The 23,940-nt window shown below is 40.8% G+C and overlaps 1 protein-coding gene across 5 annotated transcripts in view; it reads left to right on the forward strand.

The window, feature by feature from the left end:
* Nucleotides 1-23,940, forward strand: part of ELAVL2 (ELAV like neuron-specific RNA binding protein 2) — a 198,522-nt gene that overhangs the window by 137,977 nt on the left and 36,605 nt on the right. For all 5 annotated transcript variants that reach the window (XM_006881265.1, XM_006881263.1, XM_006881264.1 and 2 more), the window contains one exon: nucleotides 633-736. In XM_006881265.1, the coding sequence (XP_006881327.1) occupies nucleotides 633-736 (104 nt within the window). The remainder of the gene's footprint in view (nucleotides 1-632; nucleotides 737-23,940) is intronic.

Below are 23,940 nucleotides of genomic sequence, written 5' to 3' on the forward strand. Positions count from 1 at the left end.
TACTCTTGGTTTCCTTTTATTCCTTCTAGCACATGCCTCCTTGCTTGGACATCCTTAGTGTAAAACTAATCCTAGTTTAGATCACAAAACTCATTTAAGAAAATGTAATCCAGTTTTGTTTAAAGAATGTTTTCCAGAATAAATATGTATATAAAAATTTTTTAAAAATTAGTTTGACTCTGGAAATTATCTGTGGTAAACAATGCAATTCACAGGACAGTGATCAGTTACCAATTTATGGATGCAGGCTTCCCTTTTTATAGGTTTGGAAGGTGAGCTGGGTAAAACTGCTTGTTAGTCCACAAGTAGCTCATGGGAGACTCGTTGCCAGTTTCTGGCTGACGGTGGCTTTGCTGCTGGGCCTCTTCTGTCTCAGGCAGGCATGTTGATGGAACCCTTTGGGAGTGTGTGCTTATTTTTAAACAGCACTGTTCTGGTTTCTAATGTTTAAACTTGGAAATGTAGAAGATAGAAAAAGACCATGTGTGTATTTCTAGAACAATTAATGTAACATTCTCTTTGCTTTTGAACATATGCTAATGTTAATGCGAAGATCCTATGACACGATGAACGTGGGTTTCCGTCAGTGGCATAAAACTAATACATATGCTTTCCTCCTTCTGTTCCATCAGGACAGAGCTTGGGATACGGCTTCGTGAACTACATCGACCCTAAGGATGCAGAGAAAGCTATCAACACACTGAATGGATTGAGACTCCAAACCAAGACAATAAAAGTATGTTTAACGTTCAGATTTTTTTTATTTTAGGTCAACTTTCAGAACTGATTGGGGAAAAAAAATATCCTTTATTCATTTTTTACCCATGTAGACACTTCTTTAGGAGGTTTGACAAACTTTCATACTATTTGCATGACCAGACCCTTTTTTATGCATGTGTTCTGTATATAATCATGCTATAATGCTTGCAGGTTTCAATTGCTCACTTTTCTTTTTTTAAAAAATTTTATTATTTTTTTGCATGTACCATCAAATCGGATCTGACTGGTACAGGAGGAGATTGCCCCTCCTTCTCCAGCAGTGCATCTAGTGGATTTGATCTGCATACCTTTGGGATTGCAGTGCAGCTTCTTGCCACTAGACTATCAGAGCTCCCTATCAACTTCTGACTCTTAACAGAAAATGACTTGCTCTGAAGTGTGAGGGGACTTTAAAGCCATCTTTGTAGCACAGAGGCTGGCAAATTGTCTGCTAAAGGGCATACTGTCAGTATTTTAGGTTTTAGATGCCATATGGTCTCTTTAGCTCTGCCCTTGTAGCATAGAGGCAGTCGACATATACACAAATGAGTGTGGCTGTGTAAATCTTTATGGGCACTGAAATATGAGTTTCATATAATGCTCTCATGTTATGAAATAGTATTCTTTGAATATATGCTCAAGCCATTTAAAAATGTAGAAACTATTGTAAGCTTATGGGGTTTGATGTGACACGCTTCTAGCACATTCAGCTTACTTTGAGGGAAGAGATCTATATTTGTTCCCATTCCAAAGAAGGGTGACCCAACAGAGTGTGGAAACTATAGAGCAATATTGATATCACATGCAAGCAAGATTCTACTGAAGATTATCCAAAAACAACTGGAACAGTACATCAGCAGAGAACTGCTGGAAGTCCAGGCTGGGTTTAGAAGGGGTCATGGTCCTAGGGATATTGTAGCTGATATTAGATGGATCTTAGCTGAAAGCAGAGAATACCAGAAGAATGTCTGTGTTTCATTGATTATGCAAAGGCGTTTGACTGTGTGGATCATAACAAACTGTGGCTAACTCTGAGAAGAATGGGAATCCCAGAACATTTGATTATTCTAATGCGAAACCTATACTTGGGCAAAGAGGCAGTCGTCAGAACAGAGCAGGGAAACAACGCATGGTTCAAAATTGGGAAAGGTGTATGCCAGGGATGTGTCCTATCTCCATACCTTTTCAACCTGTATGCAGAGCAGATTATAGGCTGGGCTCTATGAGGAGAAGTGTGGCATCAGGATTGGCGGAAGATCTATTAACAATCTGCATTATGCAGATGACACAACCCTGTTTGCTAAAACTAAGGAGGACTTGAAATGCTTGTTGCAGAGGGTCAATGACTGCAGCCTTCAGTATGGATTGAAGCTCAGTGTCAAGAAGACAAAGATTCTCACCACTGGACCAATTAGCAGCTTCAGAATGGATGGTGAAGAGATTGAGATTGTTAACTTTAATCTGCTCGGCTCTACGGTCAGCATCTTGGCACCAGTAGCCAGGAAATAAAAAAAACCGTATTGGGATGGGAAAGTCTACTGTTAGGGACCTCTCTAGGGTACTGAAGAGCAGTGGTGTCACTCTGGAGACTAAGGTGTGCCTGATATAGGCTATGGTCTTTGCAATCACTTGTTATACATAAGAGTGTTGGACAGTGACTAGGGAGGATAGAAGGAGAATTGATGCCTTTACACTGTGGTGCTGGAGAAGAGTATTGAATGTACCATGGACTGCCAAGAAAACAGATTCATCCTGGAGAGGGTTAAACCAGGCTGCTCCTTAGAGGCAAGGATTCTGGGGCTTTGTCTGACGTAATTTGGGCATGTTGTAAGGAGGGACAGGTCCTTGGAGAGGGACATCATGCTTGGGAGGGTGGAGGGACGGCTCAGAAGGGGAAGACCCTCTATGAGGTGGATTGATTCAGTGACTGGGGTAATCGGGATGGGTGTGTCAGAGGCCATGCGATTGGCACAGGATAGAGCAGGATTTAGGGTTGTTGTACATAGGCTTGCTATGAGTCGCAGGCGACTCGACGGCATATAACAACAGTAAATGTAAGAAATTTTTTCACAAGTTATTTTTCTTGTCATTTTTTTTCTCAGGAGGTAAGATAAATACTTTTGTGGGTACCATTTTCTTTTTGTGAATTTTTGAAGAGAGTAGATTTTCTCTGTGTAAGAAGTTAATCTGATCTGAAGTATGGATTTCTCTCTTTTAGACAATGAAAGGGATGTTGCCTCTAGCAAACTCTGAGTACCTGTGCCATCAATTTATCTTCTTCTGTCCACTGTAGACATTGCCAGTCAATCAGGACACTTTTTCTCACTGAGTCTAGATGTTGTTCTCAAATATTTTTCAGAACAGTGTTCCTGGCAGCCTCTATCGATTGACTCAAGTTGAAGCCCATTTTCCACCGTTGATTTAAGCAGCCAGCCCAGACTCCAGCCTGAGGTGGTGAGATGAAGTTAGTCAAGGCTGACCATGGCATCCATCTTGCTTAGAGGCTTGTCTAGAAGATTTCGGCTCATTTTTTCGTGTATCTGGAAATGCAGTGTCATCTTTGTGCTTAAAAGTGGCTTCTCTCAGAATTGTCAGTTTAGGTTATTCGTATGCCCTGCTTAGCTTTGACATCTCATTCTTGATATTTATTGGCCCATAAGAAAAAAAATGCCTGCCAGCTCTGTCTCCTCTGAACAAAACTCTGCACAGCGGCTCCAAATAGACTTGGATGTAAGGTGATCAACCTGGCTTCTTAGTGACAGGATTCACCCTTCAGCTAGAAAGTGAACTGACTGCTATACAAATAGGGGGACAAATACTAGAAGTCTTTTTCAGTCAAGATAAGTTTTTCTAATTGTTTACACTTTTCTGTACAGTTTTTTATTGTATACCAGAAATTACTCTTCTAATCACTCACTCATTGCTGTTGTATCAGAACTGACTCAAAGCTGCGAGTTTTCAGAGGATCACATAGGAGGAGATTGCCTGTATTTCTCCCATGAAACAGCTGGTAGATGTCAATCAGCTACATGGACTTCATCATCAGAGCTCCCTAACCTGTTAAAACAGTGCCACTAAGAGATACACAAGTGGTTTTTGAAAACAGACATTTAATTTCCAGTTATCTGTTTTGTTTAGTAACTTGTTTGTACCATCTTCTGAAGGCATTTGTGGGCTTCTCCCTGTTTTACAGTTTAAATTGATTTCCAGAATTACTGTTCATATGTCTTCATTTTAAGACCCGGAGTTGGGCCTAGACATGGAACTGAATAGCTGGTTGAAATGGTTCAACCCGGGAAATGCCCATTTCTCATTGCTAAAACAACATTCCTTATTTCACTTGAGCGAGCCAGTTCTTGTGCGATATGTCCTGACTAGAGGTAAAGTCCGGAGAAAGATAGAAAAGCAGAAGACGGAGGGTCACTATCGGAGACGTGTCCACGGCCAGCAGGGAGGTCACAGATGACAGCTGTTTGCTCACTGCCCTTCACCAGCCTTCGCTCCTCAGAGCCCAGCTGCTCCGGCTGTATACGTGGAAGAAAGGACAGTAATGCCTTGTGGCTTTCACACTGTGACATCTGCTACTTCTCATCTGATTTTCTGAAGTGGGGGTGGGCGTGGTGGGTAAGCAGCAGGCTACTTCTTTCCTCACCCCCATTTGGTTCCTGTAAAAATATCAGATAGCAGCTGCTATCCTCCATTTGGCCCAGACTTCGCAGAGAGGCAAAAAGCTGACCATTTTCCAAAGCACCACTTTTTTCCCCCCTCTCTGTTCTTTGTATACTTGTTTTCTACTTATTTTCTATTAGACATGTGTTGGTTGCTAGGCTTTTCTCTTGTTTATTGCTTTGAGTACCTTTTGGGAGCTGCATGTAAGCCTTTAAGGGCCCCGGGATGCTGCTCCATAAATCAGTCTCTTTTGCTCTCTTCTAGTCCCTCCTTGTGATGGCAGTTAGTAACACTGTGGTGTTTGTGTTACTTTTCACTCAAAACCCTAGTGTTTCCCCCCTTGTTATTACCATATAACTTAAATATTAAATGTTTTTGAGGAATGACTTCACCGTTTCCTCAATTTACTATTTTTTTCTGAATTCACTCTTACTAGCCTGGCTGCTTCATTTGCAAGGTGATGCCCAGCCCTTGATGTACCGTATGTGCTAGTAGCTCCCACTTCCTGGCAAATCCCATCTCCTTGTTGTCTTTTTATTTGTCTTTTTGGTGACAGTTTAAACACACCAGTTAAGATTTTCATTCAGTAATTTATATATCGTAGTTTATTTGGTGATAATGATACTTTTCATAATGTATGAATATTCTTTTTTTTTTCACTCTGGCCATTCCATATCCATTAATTGAGCTTTCCGCTTTCCTTATTTTCCCATATTTGTTTTAAAGGTAATTTTCTCCAGTTGATTTCTGGTAGATTATTTTTAAAAGGAATACAGTCCTGATAGGTGATACTCTTTGTTTTGAACCAGTGTGTTATTTAAGCCCAAGGTGAAGAAACCAGGTTCATTTTAGTTATGTTTGAAGAATAGTGCAAGTGCGTAGTTTCAGAGTCCTCACGTCTCAACCAGTCCTGGAGGTGCAGTAGTTAAGCACTTGCTAAGAGAAAGTTTGAACCTCTTACGTGCTCCCTGAGACAGCTGTGGCTGTCTGCTTCTGGAAACATCAGCATTTTGGGAACGGGATGGTGCGGTTCTTAGGAACCTTGGTGGTGTAATGGTTAAGCACTCAGCTGCCATTCTTTTGTCTTGCAGGTTTGCCATGAGTTGGCATTTTCTTGGTAGTAATGGATTTATTTTATTTTAACCAAAAGATTAGTAGTTCAGCACTAACCAGCAGCACTATAGAAACAGGTCTGACAGTCTGAAAATAGACCAGTAGATCTGTTGTTTTTTTCTTTTTAATTTGTTTGGTTTTTTAAAAAGGAATTTGAGGTCCTGCTTCACATTTTTCTTCTGTTCTTTTGGGGTCCGCTGATTGGAAGGATTGGGAGTGGTATCCGAGCAATGCTTCTTCCTCATGGTGTCCAGATTATCTGTGTCCTCATTCTGTCTTTGGGTGCTCCGCTGAAGTTCACCCTTCATCTGCTTCTTGCAGGGTTTCACCTTTGCTCGGGTTCTCCTTTTTTGGTATATGGACTTTTTACCTATGAAAATCCCTAGAACTTTACGCTAGAAGGAACCCTGTGTAATTTAAGCCTAAGCTCTCTTCTCTGCTCACAAGCCTTCCACATTGGTGGTTATGTTGTTTAACCACAGCCAGACAGTGCTGTGATTTACATCCTTGTCTTGTGATCCTGTTGGTGAGGTTTGGCAGAACACCATACTTTTTGGAGAGTTGCGGTAGATTTGAATATACTTTATATGCAAGTGTATGAATGCTTGTGTCCTTATTGAGGCCTGCTTTCTGTTTTGCCTTTAAAACACTTAACATTTGTTATGCCTTGGGTAAAATACCTAGGAATTGGAAGACCAAAACCTTAAATTGAGTGCTGGGCAAGTTGGTTTACTTAGAAGTTTTTCCTGGGGCTTCCTAAAGTATAGGCCAGTAGCACTTTGAGCAGTAGCAAGATGAAGTGTTGGATGCATGGCATATATTCAGGGAAACTGAGTTAGAAACACAGGTTCTGGAACCCACCTCAAGCCCAATAGATAAATCCCAATACTCCTGGATCTGTTCTTTAATAAGATTCCCAGATGTGAGAACAGATCCTGGTGCCTAGGAACCACTGACATGTTATTTTGAATGGATAGAGTCTGTATTTGGTATTTTTGTGCCTGACGTTCAGTTTATCTTCTAGCTATGATCTTGGTAATCTTTCGGTAGATAATGTTACCTTGCATTTTCGTGAACATGCTGATGATAGTGAGAATTTGGAGTTAATAGTAGTTCAACAAGCTCCCTGGTTGTGAGACAGTTTACATTCAGCACGAAGATCTGGTGGTGCAGTGCTTCAGTGCTTGGCTGCTAACAGAATTTGAACCTCTTACGTGCTCCTTTGAGACAGCTGTGGGAGTCTGCTTCTGGAAACAACAGCAGTTTGGAACGGGATGGTGTGGTTCTTAGGAACCTTCGTGCTGTAATGGTTAAGCACTCAGCTGCCATTCTTTATCTTTTAGGTTTGCCCTGAGTTGGAATTTACTTAATGGTATTGGATTTATTTTGTTGTAACAAAAAGGTCAGTAGTTCAAACCCAACCAGCAATATTGTAGAAACAGGTCTGGCAATATGAAGATTACGGTCAAGAAAGCCCTATGGAGCAGTTTTACTCAAATATGTAGGATCTGCTATATCACAAGTCAGCAAGAAAAAACAGCAGCCCAGATCCCCCTTTTTAAAATGTACCGTAAAAATGAGAATACTCCGTATGTTCACTTTACATTAACAATCTGACTTAATTTGAATAGTAGCTTTCATAGACAATCTCTTCTTCTAAAGTTCCCTTCCTACTACAATTGAGATGCTGTCCCGGCATCTGCCCTTCCTTGCTGATGGCATCACAACACGGAAGGGGACCCTTGCTCACATTGTCCTTGATCTCAGAGAGAATATTGCAAGATGCTTTACCTTCAGATCTCAGGAAGGGTGGAGAGACGGTAGTGTATTTATGCAACAGGTATCTTAGAGGAATGTAAAGAACTCCTCATGGTAGCGTCAGAATTTATATGCTGGGGTCTCCCCCTCAGCCCACTGGCAGTCATGATTGGGACCCCTTGTTTTGTAGATTAATCAAAGGGTCAGTGACTGATGTATTCAGTCTTCATGTTCTTCACACATTTCAATTTCAGGGAAGTCATTAAGTATTGATAAAATCTATTACATGTAAACCTAATGCTTTTCTGGATTAATGGTATCAGACTTAAATTTATAATTAGGAAAATTAAGTCATTAGTTTCCAAAAGTACTCGCACACTTGATTCTACTTCGTCACTGTGGTGGTGATACTCTTGATTCAGAGTGAACGCTCTGATGGGGTTTTGTACGTTTCTTGTGTTGTCTGTCCTCTCTGCAGGGAACCCAGGGATCTTTAATAGTCTCAAAACCAGCCTTGATTATCTGGAAAATAAATGCTATTTTTAAGGGAAAAAAACGTTATTATTATCCATAGTACTGCCCCTAGGATTCCCTTCTCTTCCAGTCAACCCAAAGGGGAGAAAACCTGAAAACAAACAACCCACCTTTGTCTGAGAGTATTACAGAGAACTGAAATCTAGCAAAAACTCACAGGTTACCTCTTTATTAAGAGATTTCCTTAATAATTTATTTGGCTAAGCTAGTCTAAAATATTCCTTTATTTAGAAAATGATAACTGGTTTAAAAGAATAAGAAGTTTCTTACATATTAGAATAAAGCTACTTAAAAAAAAAAAAAAAGAATAAAGCTACTTAAGAACCCATCCGTTGTCTGCCAGTCGTACTGTAGTTGCTTGTGTATTAGTGTGATGCTGGAAATTTTGCCACCATCATTTCAAATGCCAGTAGGATCATCCATGGTGGACGGTTTCAGTGGAGCATTCAGACCAAGACAGCCTAGGAAACGGGACTGACCATCCACTTCTCCATCAGTGGGTCAATGAAAACTCTGTAAGTAACTGCAGGATATTATTTCACGCAGTGTCTGAATATGAGACCGTCAGATTGGAAAGCACTCAAAATACACTGGAGGAGGCGCCTCAGTCTACCTTGCTGATGTGACGAAACTCAAAATGGGAAGAAACAGCCAGAAGCATTTATAATTGGAACATGGAAAGTGTAAAGTAGGAATCTGGGAAAATTGGAGGTTGTCCGAAATGAAGTGGAACTCATGAAGATGGACGTGAGGCGTTAGTAGGCTGAAAGGGACTAGAATTAGCTGTTTTGCACCAGACAGTTGTAGAGTCACTTCTGCCGGCAGTGAGGAATTGAAGAGAAATGGTGTCGCATTCATCATCACAAACAGAATTTTGAGAACTATTCTGAAGTACAGTGCTTTCAGTAATAGGCACTAGTATGCGTATAACAGAAGTCTTACCTAAATTTCTAGGCCAAACACAAAAGCCAGTGATGAAATTGAGAATTTGTATGAACTTGTGCAGTGTAATACTGGTCAAACATGCAATCAGGATGCATGAATAATAAATGTTGATTGGAATTGCAGTGTTGTAAAAACAGAAGGTTTAGAACTGGAAAAAAATGCGGCCTTGAAAATGGAAACTGTCATAAATTGCATGATAGAATTCTGTATTGCCAACAACTTATTAATTCTAAATATCCTTCTTTAGAAATTACAATACACAGCATTCAAACTATATCTGTACAAAGAGATGGTATAAGAAAGCTCAGGGTTGCCAGTCACCAGGAGGCCAGGGGCCAACTGTGGAACAGACCATCAGTAGCTGTTGTTTTTATGTGCTCTCCAGTAGACGCCTACTCAAAGTGACCCTCTGAACAGCAGGTCTGACCCCTGCCTGATCCCGAGCTCATCCCATTACATTTGTAATATTAATTTATGTTTTCAGCATGGAGGATATTTATCATGTGTCTCATTTCCTTCTTCAGTTTCAGTGGTCCATCAACTTATTAAAAAAAAGATAAATCCATTTCTCATGGACTTCAGGTTCAACATAAAGATGGGTTCCTGCCAGCACTAGTTCCTCGGGGTAAAGTAATCCCAACAGCAGTAGAGACCACGGCACAGTTTGCTGGTAAACACTTACAGCTCTGCCTTCTTCTTTTATGTGGTTATCAGTGTTGAAGTTGGTTTTAAAATGATTGTTATAAAATTTCATTCTGACCTTAAAGAAATATCGTGTAGACACTATCAACTCTTGCCCATAGAGATGGCAGGAGTCCCAGGAGCCAGTGTGTGTGAGTGAAGTTCAGTGGAGGCCTTACCCACTGGGAGGTGCTCTGTTAAAGTACCTGCAGCTCCCTTTGGGTGAGCCTGGGAGGGAGGAGTCTGAAATCGGAGAATTTTAGGAGTAATGTTGAGATACACATGTGTAGGTCATAGAGATGAGGGAGCCAGTGCTGGAGAACCCCATGGAATTTTCTAGAACAGAAAGTCGGATGGGGAGTAATTTGGAAATGGGAAAGTTGTGCTGCAGAGTCAACGACCACTCATAGCCACCCTTTGTGTATAGGATCGGAACCTCATCCTAACCTACGCCATCCTCACCTTCTCTGGCAGACTGGACTCCATTGTTACGGTCACTAAGTCAGCCCATCCCATTGAGGGTCATCTTCTCTTTCGCTGACCCTCCACCTTTCTGAGCATGATGTCCTTTTCCAAGGACTGGCGTCGTTGTCATCTTTTTTTTTTAAATTATTTTTACGTGTACCGTCAAATCAGATCTGACTGGTACAGGAGGAGATTGCCCCTCCTTCCCCAGCAGAGCATCTGGTGGATTTGAACTGCATACCTCTGGGATTGCAGTGCAGCGTCTTGCCACTAGGCCACCAGAGCTCCCTTGGACTGGTGTATTCTAACAACATGCCCAAAGCATATGCAACAAAGTCTCACCACCCTTGCCTCTGAAGAGCATTCTCAGTCATACTGCCTTCCCGAAGACATACTTGTTCCTTCTTTGGCAGTCCTTGGGCTGTTCAGTACTCCAACACACACAGCTCAGGCATCAGCACTCCTGCCATCCTCATTGTCCAGCTTTCAGATGCATAGGAAGAAATGGAAAAGGTCCTTGAATCAGGCATATCTTGCTCTTTAGACTGATATTGTTGACCCTCCAGTGGGTTTTCAGAGGCTGTAAGTTGCATGGAAGGAGATTGCGTGTCTTTGTCCCAAGGAGTAGCTGGTGGATTGGACCCACTTGCCTTTGGGTCGGCAGCACACTCCTTACCACGGGGCCACCAGAGCACCCCTGTTCTATCTAAATTGAGATCAGTTAGGTGTTCCCTACTGTCACCTGGGCTCATGACTCAGGATGACCTTTACCATGCGGTGGAATATAGTCTGGTCCTGCAGCATCCTTGTGGTTGGCTATAGATTAGATGGTTGCAATTCACAGAACTTTGACTAATTTTCAGAAGTAGATGGTCAGGCCTTGCTTCCTAGTCTATCTCAGTCTTGGAAGCTCCACATCTAAGTCTCCACTAACAGGAAGTCACTGTAATGAAATGCATTGCTTGGAATGGAACCGGAGTTCTCCCAGCTTTGAAGTTGAGAATGACAGATGCCTTGCCATTGGCTAATTACTTGCACAGTACCCTGCATACGTTTTGAATGCTTCATTACCAACTTTGCCACACAAAATTTCCCAAGAGTGATTACTTGCTTCAGGTGGCCTGGTGGGTAGGGTGGTGGTCCGTCACTGACCTTGACTCTCCAGAACTTTTGTACTGCTCCTACTTCTCTGCAAGCTAACTTTAAAGTGAAGATCTAAGAGATTATTTGGAAATTTCTGGAGCAATAGTCTTGACATTATTTGAGCAGATTTTCTTTAACTATTTTTCCGCGTTTGCTGGAGCAGAGGCTGGACCCCTACGGAGGGAAGAGTGAGGAGGAGGGCTGTGGAGGTAAAGTCTGTGCAGTTGACCAAACCCATCTTCTTAGAGGGAAGTTTACCAAAGATTTCATTACCTGAACATTCTGTAGGGGAGTCATGGCCGGGTGACTGTTTAAAGTATGTGAACTGAGATCAGTACCACAGAATCCTAAATATAGAATATAAGTTGTGTAATTGGTGGGAAGAACTTCAAGTTGATCAATTCCTCAGTTGGATTTAGAAGAGTAAACCACCTCTTTGTGCATATGTGAAATGTACAACAAACATTATAAAAATACCATTTCTGTCAATTTTGAAAATTAGTGCTGTTTGATTAGGGGGGAGTGTCTTTGAAATGTAATTATTGCTATCTTTGTGAACTTTGAATTATTCAGCCATGACCCCAATAACATCTTTAAAACCCATTTACAGCGCCTGCAATGCTAAGTGTAAAATTTGATTTATAATCATAATTGCTTAAAATGCTAACTTCCTAAGAAAAGATTCTTAACTCTATTCACTTAGTATTTTTATAGGACTTTCATTATTTACCCCTGTGGTTTGGATTCATGCAGAAATAGTGGTCTGTAGAGCAGGTACTTTGCTCCCTCTGATTTGACTGCAGGTTAAGGGACCTGACGGAGAGCATATGCATGAAGCATGGTTTAACACATTGCCGCAAATGACAGCAAATGTGTTTCTAAGCACGGTTGTCAATTTAAAAAGTGTGCGGCAACGTGTTAAGGGAACTGACCGAGATCATGTGGGTGACAGCACTGCTGAAACCTAAAACCATGCCACTTTGCATCATGAGAGCAGCTTTTGTGGATTTATTCTCATTACTGGGATTATTTTGAGTGTTAGAGACAGATTATGCTGTTAAATGTTCTTGTTACGTGCTGTCGAATCACCCACAACTGATAGCAACACTGTGTGCAACAGCTTTGCACTCTGTTCTATCCTGAGCCAACCTTATATTGTTTCTGACACACCTACCCTCATTACCCCAGTCACTGAGTCAGTCCATCTCATCCAGCATCTTCCTTTCCTGTAATGTCCTCCACGCTTCCAAGCATGATGTCCTCCTCCAGGAACTGGTCCCTTCTGGCCATGCACCCAGAATATGTGAGATGGAGCTCCAAAATCCTTGCCTCCAACGAGCAACATGATTTTACCTGCTCTAGGACAGACCTGTTTATTCTCTTGGCAATCCATGGTATATTCAACACTCTTCTCCAGCACCACAATTAAAAGACCTTGATTCTTCTTTTTTCATCCTTAGTCATTGTCTTACTCTGATGCATAGCAAGTAATTATGAAGATCATAGCCTGGATCAGGCACACCTTAGTCTCCAGACTGACACTGTTGCTCCTCAGTACTCCAGAGATGTTACTGACAGTGGATTTTCCCAATACCAGTCTTGTAGTCTTTTAGTCTTTTGATTTCCTGACTGCTGATGCCAAGAATGTTGATCGTGGAAACAAGCAAGCTATAATAATTAGCAGTCTATTCTCTATCAGGATGCTGCTGATTGGCCCAGTGGTGAGAATCTTTGTTTTCTTGATGTTGAGATTCAATCCACATTGAAGGCTGTAATTCCTGACCTGCAGCAAATGCCTCAGGTTCTAATTTTCAGCAAGCAAGGTTGTATCATCTGCATAACGCAGGTTGTTGAGTCTTCCTCCAACCCTGATGCCACATTCCTCCTCATAAAGTTCAGTCACTTGAATGGTCTGTTCCACATACAGATTGAAAAGGTACAGAGATAGAATGCATTCCTGACACACACCTTTCCTGATTCTGAACCTTGCCATGTTTTCCTGCTCTGTTCTGACTACTGCTTTGTGGTCCAAGTATAGGTTTTACATGAACACAATTAAGTGTTCTGGGATTCCAGTCTTTCTCAAGGTTAGGTACAATGTGTTGTGATCTGTACAGTCTCATGCCTTTGCGTAGTCAATGAAACACAGATAGACATTCCTCTGGTGCTCTTCTGCTTTCAGCCAAGATCCATCTAAAGTTGGCTATCATGTCCCTAGTGCCACAGCCTCTTCTAAACCAAGCCTGCATATCTGACAGTTCTCTGCTGATACACTACTGTTCTGATTGTTTCTGAATAATCTTCAGCAGGATCTCGTTTGTGTGTGTGATATTAGTGGTACCATATCATTTTCAACACTATCAAGTCATCTTTTTTAAAATAGGATAAATACAGATCTCTTCCAGTCAATTAGCTAGGTAGTTGCCCTCCAGTTTTCTTGGCACAACTGGATGAACACGTCCAGGGCCATGACTGTTTGTTGAAATATGTCACTTGGTATGCCATCAATTCCTGAGATCTTGTATTTTGCCATTTTCTTCGGAGCAGCTCGGACTTCATTCTTCATCACCATTGCTTCTTGATCATATGTTGTTTCATGAAATTCTTCTGTGTCAGCCATTTTTTTCTGGTACAGTGACGCTGTGTACTCCTTCCATCTTCTTTTGATACTTCCTGGGTCATTCACATTGTGCCCACAGCATCCTTAAATATTGCAATCTGAGGCTTTAACTTGTTTTTCAGTTCCTTCAGCTTAAGAAATGCTGAGCAAGTTTCTCTGTCTGGATTTTCCGACTCAATCTGTTTGCATGTTTCATTTGCCTTATCTTCCCTAGCTGCCCTTTGAAATCTTCTGTTAAACTCCTTAACTTCTTGATTTCTTCTCTTTGCTTTGGCTTCTAGTGCAATGTTCGGAGTTTCTTCTGACATCCATCTTGGTCTTTTCTTCCTCCTCTGTCTTTTTAATGTCTTTTTGCATTCTTCATTGATGACATTCTTTATATCCTCCTCTGGTCTTTACTCAGTAGTGTTCAAGGCCTTTCCTGAGATGGTCTTTAAATTCTGGTGGGATAGACTAAAGCTCAAACTTTGGCTCTTGTGATTTGATTTTTTTGAACTTGCCCCTGAGTAGTTGATGGTCTGTTCCACAGTCAGCACCTGGCCTAATTTCCCCAGCTGATATTGGACTTCTCCATCCATTTTTTCCACAGATGTAGTCATTCAGGTTCCTGAGAATCAGGTGAAGTCCATGTGCATAGTTGCTGTTTGTGTTTCTTATAGAAGGTATTTGCAATGAACAGGTCCTTGATTGTACAGAATTCTTTTATTCTGTCTCCAGCCTCATTTCTCTCAAGTTCTTGCTTCCCAACTACTGATCCTTCTTCCTTGTTCCCAACTCATGCATTCCAGTCACCCATTATTTTCAAAAAACCTTGTTTGCACGTTTGATTTCCAACTGCAAAAGATGGTAGAAGGCATTTATTTCTTCCTCTTTGGCCCTGGTTGATGTTGCATATATTTGAATGATATTGTTAGTAACAGGCCGTCCTTGTAGGCATAGGATATTATCCTGTCACTCAAAACATTATGTTTCAATATGGATCTAGAAATGGTCTTTTTAACTGTGAATAAGACTCCATTTTTCCTCACCTTTTCATTTCTGGCATTGTAGATCGTATGATGGTCATTGATTCAGAATCAGGTCATAGCTTACCCTTCAGTGGGTTTTCAGAGGTTGTGTATCGGCAGAGATTGCCCATCTTTTCTCTGTGGCACATCTGGTACGTCTTAAAAATCAGACAGCAAAAACCTTGTGAATCGTCATGATTTGATTCTTGTTGTGTTTTGGTTGATGTGACTTGGGGGCTGATGGAACATCATCTAACAACAAGCATCATGCGACCAACCTGAACCAAATTAAGGGCGCACAAGTGGGGATAAGCCTTGTGGCGGGAAAGCTCTGATGTTTTCAGGCACGTTTTTTTTGAGAAGGAAGCTGAAAGTTCTATGTAGCAAATAGGTAGGTGATGATTTTAGTTGCAATTGGACAGTATAATAATTACTATGGCAACTTTTAATCTCTATTTTATGAGACTATCCATTCTTCAAGAATTTCGTTCTGACAGGTTTTTTTGCAACTCTTAGTTGCTTGTTTAAAATTAAAATGAAGTGCCATTTGTCTCCAGATTTGTACAGGGTCTTTGGAAACGTCTTGTGTTCTTTTAATGCCCCTCCCCTTGTCAAATTGTACCGTCAATTGTCAGCCACAAGGGACATCGGTTAATTGTAGAGGTTTTGCTTGTGAACATTTTATGATCAAACAGAGGGAAATCTATGTTTTGAAAACTTGATAGTTGTTCGCTCCCTCATTCCACATACTTTGAACAACATCTTGAAACACTACCCACACCGGAATGGCACAACTCCCTCAACACTGGTCCTCCAGGCCAGTTGTGGGTAGCCACTCAACATGGGTTCATATCAACTCTGGCTGGTAGTCCGGCTCTGAGCCCTGTGCAGCCCTTCTGCGTACTGTGTGACAATGAGATCACAGTTAAAGTTGATAGCAACAGATTGGGTTGAAGTTTTCCGACAACTGATCTGCACAGATATTATGAAAATATTTTGCTTTCATGCTGTGCTTTATATTTAGAGGGAAAAGATACTGTGCTGACCTGCTGCTTGCAGACTTAAAGCATACTTTGAGAATATTCACTTATTTCTCAGTCTCCGTTTTCCATATTTAAATCGTATTTTAGAAATCAAGTTGAGGAAGAAAGAAGAAAAAGCTGTTCTTAACTTTGGAGGAAAGTAGAGCGCTCAGTTTCTTGATGTGATATTGTTGAATACATTTGTATTCAGTTAATTTGTGTTATGGAAACGTAGATTTTGAAATTGTTCAGAATTGTGCCATAGTCCCTGTACTTTGGTCTTTGGGGTCAGATTACTTCCCCCCTTGGGGCTGAAAGGTCTAATCCTTCCTGTTAAGGCTCAGGGCTGTTAATGAGACTTGGAGTGACTATCAGGTGACCAGCAGGGAGGGCCTAGGCCGAGCAGAGCACCTGCATGGTCCTGGAAAATGATAATTCCAAGAAAGCTCTGGTTTTTAGAGTTTTGTTATATTAAACAGTGTCTTTAGAAATCTGGCTCTCTCTCCTTGCTCTAACCAAACAGCCCTGTTCCTAGAAACATCCTTGGACTCATTGCAAACTGCTTAATAGACTCAAACACAACAGCCTTTCCTAGTGCCTGTCCAGGCTGATGGGCTCCTGGCCCAGCATTCAGACCAAGCTTGTATCAGGTCCTGGAAATACCAATTGAGTAGATATTTTGGGCTGTTTTACTTTTTTTTTTGGGGGGGGAGGCAGTATTTGTTGATTTTCATGGGCTTTGCTTTGACACTACCTGAGAATTTGCCTTCATCACTCAGACATCAATGTCAATAGATGATGATGATGATAAGGAGATTTTGATGTTTGAAAATTTTATGAGCTCTCTAGGAAACTCTGATACTTGCCAGTGTCACAGGGAGTGCTGAGCTACTATCCCGGGGGTTTGCGGTTTGAACCTACTAGGTGGCTCCATAGGAGAAAAGACCTGTCTGTCATTCTCCTCCTGTGAAATTACAGCTTAGAAAACCGTGCACACTAGTCTCGTTCTGTTACTGGCTGCAGTATGAGTTGAAATCCACATGACAGCACCTAGCAGTAACAGCAACAAAAACTATTATAAGGAATTGTTTCGCATTAGACTTACTGGGATAAGTGGGGGAATGAATACAATGCGTCTCACCAGACTAATATTTATGAAATCTGATTTATCTGTAGTGTTGAGGCCAAGGTCATAGCATTTTAATTGTTACCACACCTGATTTTTTGACTGGTAAAACCACTGTTTAGTCCTTCTTAATAATTTACACTTAAGAGAATTCTGTGACACTTGTCAAGTACATGAACATACCTTTTTATTTGAGTCAAGAAATGGTTGGGGAATTTGCATTATGGTGCTTCAGGACTCATTTGTTCTATGTATTTATTTTTATTGTGATTTGAGTGAAAGAGTACAAAGCAAATTGTTTTTCCATTCCACTGTTGATACATGCTTTATAAAATTAATTACTAATGGCCTAGTGGCAAGAAGTTGTGTTGCAATCCTGAAGACACGCAGTTCAAGTCCACCAGCTGCTCCACTGGAGAAGGATGGACAATATTTTCCTAAGCAATTAATTGCCTTTGAAAATGGCTCAGCCGTTTCCACCTTGATGGTACACAACAACAATAACTCACAGTGTAATCATGTTTTTCTCATTTTCTCCCTTGCAGTAGTCATTTTCAGTAATCCTTCTGTTCTACCTTCCCTCCCTTGGGGGAAACTACTCTTTTGGCCATGCCTTCCTGGTGTAACTGGGCCTTTTGCAGGCCTGCTGTTAACTGGGCTACAAGTTGAACCATGAGTGAATTCTGTTCTAGCTTCAGAGAGTAACTAAGGGCCACAGTCCAGAGCAGTTTACCATCCTCTTTGAGACCACTAAGACTGATCATTTTTTGCTTTGCATTTTGTTCGTTACTCTGGACAGTATCCAGGCTTGTCTGCTCTGATCCCTTTTGGAGTGATCACACGGTTGCTTGGAATCATCTATGTTTTCTGGTTTCAGTGTTGTTAGTTGAGGTTTACATGGTCCATTCGTCTTTTGGACATTTGCTTTTTTCTTTCTTTTTTTTCCGGACAGGGAGGTAAGACCCTAAGCACTTCTCACCAAAGTAAGATTTAGAGCTTTATCTCTCCTAAGGCTCCAGGACCAGCCATTCATTCCCTCAGAAGTTTTAGTTATGATTAAGACGTTTACACGGCTGGACACCCAGTGACTTTACTATATATATTGCTGTTGGTGTTGCCCTGTAACATAGTGCCAGAACTGATCCATAGCTGTTCCTCCAGTGGGTTTTCAGAAGCAGTTCATCTCAAGGGAGGAGAGTGCCCATCTCTGCCCTGTGAAGCAGCTGTTGGATTCAAACCAAGTGCCTTTGGATTGGCCACTCAACCAACCTCTTACCATTAATAAATATGGAAGGTCAGCTGTGGCTTGGCTCTGATACTGTGGTGCACTGATTATACCAATGTTTACAACAGCTAGGAGATTAAAACAACTCACATGGCCACTGTCGATGAATGGATAAACTGTGGTACACACACATAATGGAACACTGTGCAGCACTAAAGAATAATGAACTATTTCAGCACATCAATGAATCTAGAGGCCATGATGTTGAGTGAAGTCAGTTATAAAAGGATAAATATGAGAAACCATGAAATAGCATAAATATTACTATAGCTATAAATACATAGATCTATGTCTGTGCTACAGCTCCCTATTTCTTAAGGATACATACCTAGTAATGAGAAATAATGGTATTTCTATTTCCAACTTTTTAAGAAAATGCCAGACTACTACTTTAGTGATTTCACCATGTCATAGTCTCTTCAGCAATGTATGAATGTTCCATTGTTTCTACACCCTTGCTAGCATTTAGTGTTTGCTGCCATATTGAGGATTTGTTAATTTTAAATCATGTCTTACAGGGATTGGGAATTCAATTATATGGCCCAGTTTGACTATGATTCCTGAGATTACAGAAATTGCTTGTAAAATGCAGTAAAAATTTTTCTTACGTTTATAGGCGTTTCATTCCCTCATCCCTCCTTGATATTTGAAGTTTCTGATAGGAGCTTGAATAAGTGGGAATTGACTCTAGCAGGCTACAAATATTTTTAAAACATAAAATCTATTCACTTATACGTAGCTTTTATACTGTAACCTTTTGACTTGTGAACTGAATTTTACTCCACAGCTACATGAAGTGGCATGCATGCCAACAACAAAAAGTTTAGAATGTCTCTATCCGGCAAAAATTTGCAAAATTAAAAAGTGTTAATAAATTGTCACCAACTCCCAGGATTTTCCTTCACGTTCTTCATTAACCCACTGTCTGGAGGGGAATGGTGAAATATGCGTCGTCTGCAAACTACTTTGGTGCACAAAGTCAAATGAACTGTGAAGGTGAGAGGTAAAACACCTCGTTCACCTTTGTACTTTGTTCTGAGTATTAAGGAACATTGATCTCTACTGAGTGGCAAAGGGGATACTATTTGGCGGTTTAATTACAGCCAGTGAATGTTATTGATGCTATCATTCAGTCAGGCGGAGGGAAAGGGCAGGGTGCCAGACCATTCACAGCTCCCAGGAGTGTAATTAAATACCTGAAGACTGGAGTCTCAAGGTAAAGGGAGGCGCTTCTAGGGGTCCGAAGCAGGAGGATACTTGGATACTTGGTCTTAGGACAAAACACAGGTGATGTGCGCTCCCATCCCCTTTACTCTTCCCCACTTTAAATATCTGCGGAAATGATCTGAATGACAGTGATATCTGTTAACTGTATATTGTTAACAGTGTCTTCAGTAAAGAAAGTATCTTCCTGTAAAATTTCCTGTCATGCCAAAGGCTTTGGGAGTGGAGTAGTTATTTTCCTTAAAGCTGTTTTGTGAGGGATATATAGCTCAGGTGTCTTAATAGATATTTGGAGAATGAAGATTGCCTTTGAATGGGACCATTAGTCCTGCAGATCATTTCCTTTTAAAATAGTAATTAGTCTCTAATGCCTTCTCATGTCAAGAGAAAAATAATTTTGGTTGATTTAAAGTTATATAGCGTTCAGTAATGTTTCAGGGGTTAGCCCCTTGAAATTGTCACATAAATGTCATAATTTTTATGTCCAGTCCACAACATATATGTAGGAAAAGTTCCTTTTGTTCTGTTAAATGACTTAAAGTTTCAATTTACCCTTTATTCTATGTATATTACTACTACTACTACTACTACTACTTATTATTACTGTTGTGTGCTCTTGAGTTGGAACCAACCATAGCCTACACTCAGTGATTTTTCAGAGAGTATAAATCTCATGGGAGGAGATTGGCCGTTTTTCTCCACGGAACAGCTGGTGGATTTGAGCTGCTTGCCTTGGGGTTGGCAGCACAACTGCTTAACATTAAACTACCAGAGCTTCCTATATATGTATATATGTGTGTTAAAAGCACAAATTTCCACCCAGTCCCATTTGAGGGATCAGAAATACCATAAGCAGTCCAGAATGGTTTTTATTACTTAAACGGGTACAAAATTTTTTATAAATGTAAACTTATGAAAGACAGACCACTTGAAAGAGCAGTTTGGAGGCAGGAAAGAGTATGTTTGGTATTTGTATATGTAAACATCACAGACTCTTTGGCACTTAGGTCAAATCTGATCCTAAACCACTTCATCCTGGAGGATGTTTTCTGAATATAGGGAAGCTTTAAAATTTTTGACTCAGCAGAAGCTGGTGTTCACCTATAACATAGGCATGAGCTGCAGATTCGGTTTGCATCTAAAATAGATGTTTGAAGGGGGTTTGTTGAAATAAAATAGGTTGCCCTTTCTTTGAAAGAGGAAGATCATTTGTTAGGAAGAATTCTTTGAAAGTTTGGGGTAGTAATTAAAGCACACCTAACAGTTTAATAAAAACAAAATATACAAAAAAGGTGTTAGGGTTAACTATATTGTAAGCTCAGTGCAGAGAATATTTCTTGTTCAGGAGATCCATCCCATTAGATCTTAATTTTATGGAACCATAACAGGACCACTGATCAGCTTTGTAGATTGTTGGCAAGGCCAGAGGTTTGAAAAGCACCAGACATGCACTTTTCTTTTCCTTGCAAAAAGGACAAAGATAAGGGAATATGATGTTTTAAAAATACTTAATTCTAGGAGATTTTTTTCCTTATTTAAAGGTTTGAGACTAAGTGGATCTGAAAATACCCTTTGCTGAGATATAACTTTTCAATTTTAATATTGTTTCCCCTATGATTTTAATGTGGTTTTTTTAAGTTGGATTAATCATTACTGTTCTTGGTATATACAGGTTGACTGTGAAAATCACTGTGATAAGGAGAAAATTCTTCAGATAATATCAAAAAGTGATTGGTGCTCTAGTATAGAGACATGGTAGTAGAAGATGAGTTAATGAATATAGAGAATGTTTTTGCTTCTAAATGCTAAGTATTGGATGATTTGGGAATTAGGAGAATTCCAAAGCTTAGAGGTCTGGCTGTACATAAACGAACATGAAGTTACAGAACCAGAGTGCCCTGTCCAGAAGGCCCAGCTAACCTGGGACAGGACTTAATGCCTTGTCCACCTTCTGACGAGCCCTGTGTCCCTCACCTCTGGACTATGCCTGTGAACAATCATGAGAAAATTATTAACTCCTGAAACTAGAATTTAGCTTAGGTCATGTTGGCCTAACGGAAAGACTTAGTAGATTGACAGTATTTCATTCTGTGTTTGGAAAAACACCTGAAAATTGCTAATCATAGATTAAAGAAAATTATGGCTTTATTAGAAACCATTTGAATATCTGTTTTCAGAAATTAAATGTCCATCTATAGTATAAATGTTTTATATTAGAGACACTTCACCTGTCTACCTTTGGATCACCTTATCGTGATTATCTAGGAGGAGTTTTATCAGGACTTAACTCCAAGAGCATTTTGCTCACCCATTGTGTGCCTTAACCGTGGTAGTGTGGATGGTACAGGTGTGAGCACGATTTCATTTTGCTCTACACAGGGTTGCTGTGAGTTGAAACCAGGTGAGAGACACCTGACGTCAGCAGCACTGTGTGCTGTACACACAGAAAAAGGAGAGGTGGGCACTTTCTTACTGATTGAAGGTTGCAGTTTGGACCAACCAGTCACTCCATGGGAGAAGGATCTGGCACTGTGCATCTGTAAGGATGTATGGTGTTGTGTTATGTGCCATCTAGTCACCTGTGACTCCTAGCCAATAGCTCTGAACCCTGCCCTATCCTGAGTCAGTCTTACTGGCTGACACACCTACTCCCATTGCCCCAGTTACCGTGTCAGTCCATCTCCTCTGAGGTCTTCCTCTCCTGTGCTCTCTCCACCCTTCCAAACATGATGTCCTCTCCCAGGACTGGTCCCTCCAGGCCATGTGCCCAAATAGCCTTGGAAAAACCCAGTGGAGCCTTTCTGCCTTGGAGGGCTGACATGAATTGGAATTCACTCCGTGGTCATCATTATGGTTTGATTTGGGTTGTAGTGTGTGTCATTTAGCGTTGTGGACTGTGGACACGGTTGAAATACAATAAGAGGGCGACTTGGTTTTGGTGTCATTGTGTAGTGGGAAGGAGCCCAGCAAGAACAGGCTCTAAATTGTGCATTGTTGTTCTGCGCCATTGAGTTGAGTCTGATGATCTGAACCCAGTCCTATCCTGTGCCAGCCTCATCGTCTCTGACATAATCAGGCCCACTGGTGCCGTCACTGTGCCAGCCTATCATTGAGAACTTCCTCTCTTTTGCTGACCCTTCCACCTTTCCAAGCATAATACTTCTTTCCAAGGAATAGCCCCTTCTAGCAACGTGCCTAAAGTCTGTGAGATGAAGATTCGCCATCCTTGCCTCCAAGGAGCACTCTGGTTGCACGTTTTTCAAGACACGTCTGTTTATCTTCCTTGGCAGTCCGTGGACCATTCATTACTTTTCTCCAACAATACAAACTCAGAGGCATCAAGAGTGTTTCTGTCATTCATACTCCTTGTCCAGCTCTCCAATGCGTAGGTGGGGATGGAAAAGGCCAAATCCTGAATCAGGAGAACCTCAGTCTTTATAAACTGACATTATTGACCCTCAGTACTTTGGAGAGATCCCTGAGCACAGACTTCCCCATTTCAATACCATTTTTATTTATTTTTACAAAAATATATTGGTGTGCATACAAAACTTGCATAGATTGTTTCACAAAGATGTTGATTGTGGGTCCCAGGAAGAAGAAGTTGTGAATCATTTCTGTCATTTCTCCGCTGTCATGGTGCTGCTTATCAGCTCAGTGGTGAGCAGTCTTCTCGATGTTAAGGGATACTCCGTATGGAAGGTGGCCGGTTGCCTTTGGTCGGTCGCCTTTGGTACCGACTCCTAATTTGAGTGTCTGGAGCAATTGCTAAGTCGCATTCACAGTTTCAGAGTGACTTGATTTTAATGTTGGAGACATGACAGAAACGACTCTGTGATACCTCTTTTGTGGTAGAAAAGTTTGTACTTATTTATATGGTGGCTGTTTGATGTGTGATGACTGAATACAGAGCATAGTAGAAATAGATCGTTGCCACTCTGAAGGCTTCCAGGATGGTTTCTGAGGTGATAGGCATTTATTATAGGATTTATTAAATGAAGAAAGGTATCATGGATGGAGGAATGTCTCATCTAAAGGCCCTGAGGCCTTTGTGCAAATTCTCCTTTTTAGGAGAAACTTCTGGAACAATAAAGTCTTCTTAGTTTATCAAGTAATGGCCTTCTACAGAAATAATTGGTAGGAAAATTTGATTAAAACTAGTGCCGTGTTTTACATCTCCCTTTAGTGGATACATGATGCATAAAAAGAACCTTCCAGATGACTGAGGACAGAATAGTTCATTTGCTACACATACCTGCCTCGCTCCATAAAAATCCAAGGTGACCTGTAGAACTCATTTTAGGGATTTACAAATGGTACTAAGTTAAATTTCCTTCACACAGTATTTAGTTTATACACTAGATAACATCATTATTTTCTCATTATGTGTGTATGTAAGTAGGTCAGAGAGCTAAAGAAATATTTTTTTTTCCATTCCAGAACAAAATAAAACTTAACCTAGAGAGTAGTTAAATAAAACTTTACCTTCCTTTTTCTTACCTCAGTACTGACAGGGGAAACACCGTATTTTTGTTTCATGTGTTTTCTGTTCAGTGATCTTCACTGCCAGTGAGTGGTTTCTGGACTCA

The sequence above is a fragment of the Elephantulus edwardii genome, unplaced genomic scaffold (genome assembly GCF_000299155.1).
Source record: "Elephantulus edwardii isolate Elephantulus edwardi_28Jun2011 unplaced genomic scaffold, EleEdw1.0 scaffold00014, whole genome shotgun sequence".
In the NCBI taxonomy this organism is placed as follows: Eukaryota; Metazoa; Chordata; class Mammalia; order Macroscelidea; family Macroscelididae; genus Elephantulus; species Elephantulus edwardii.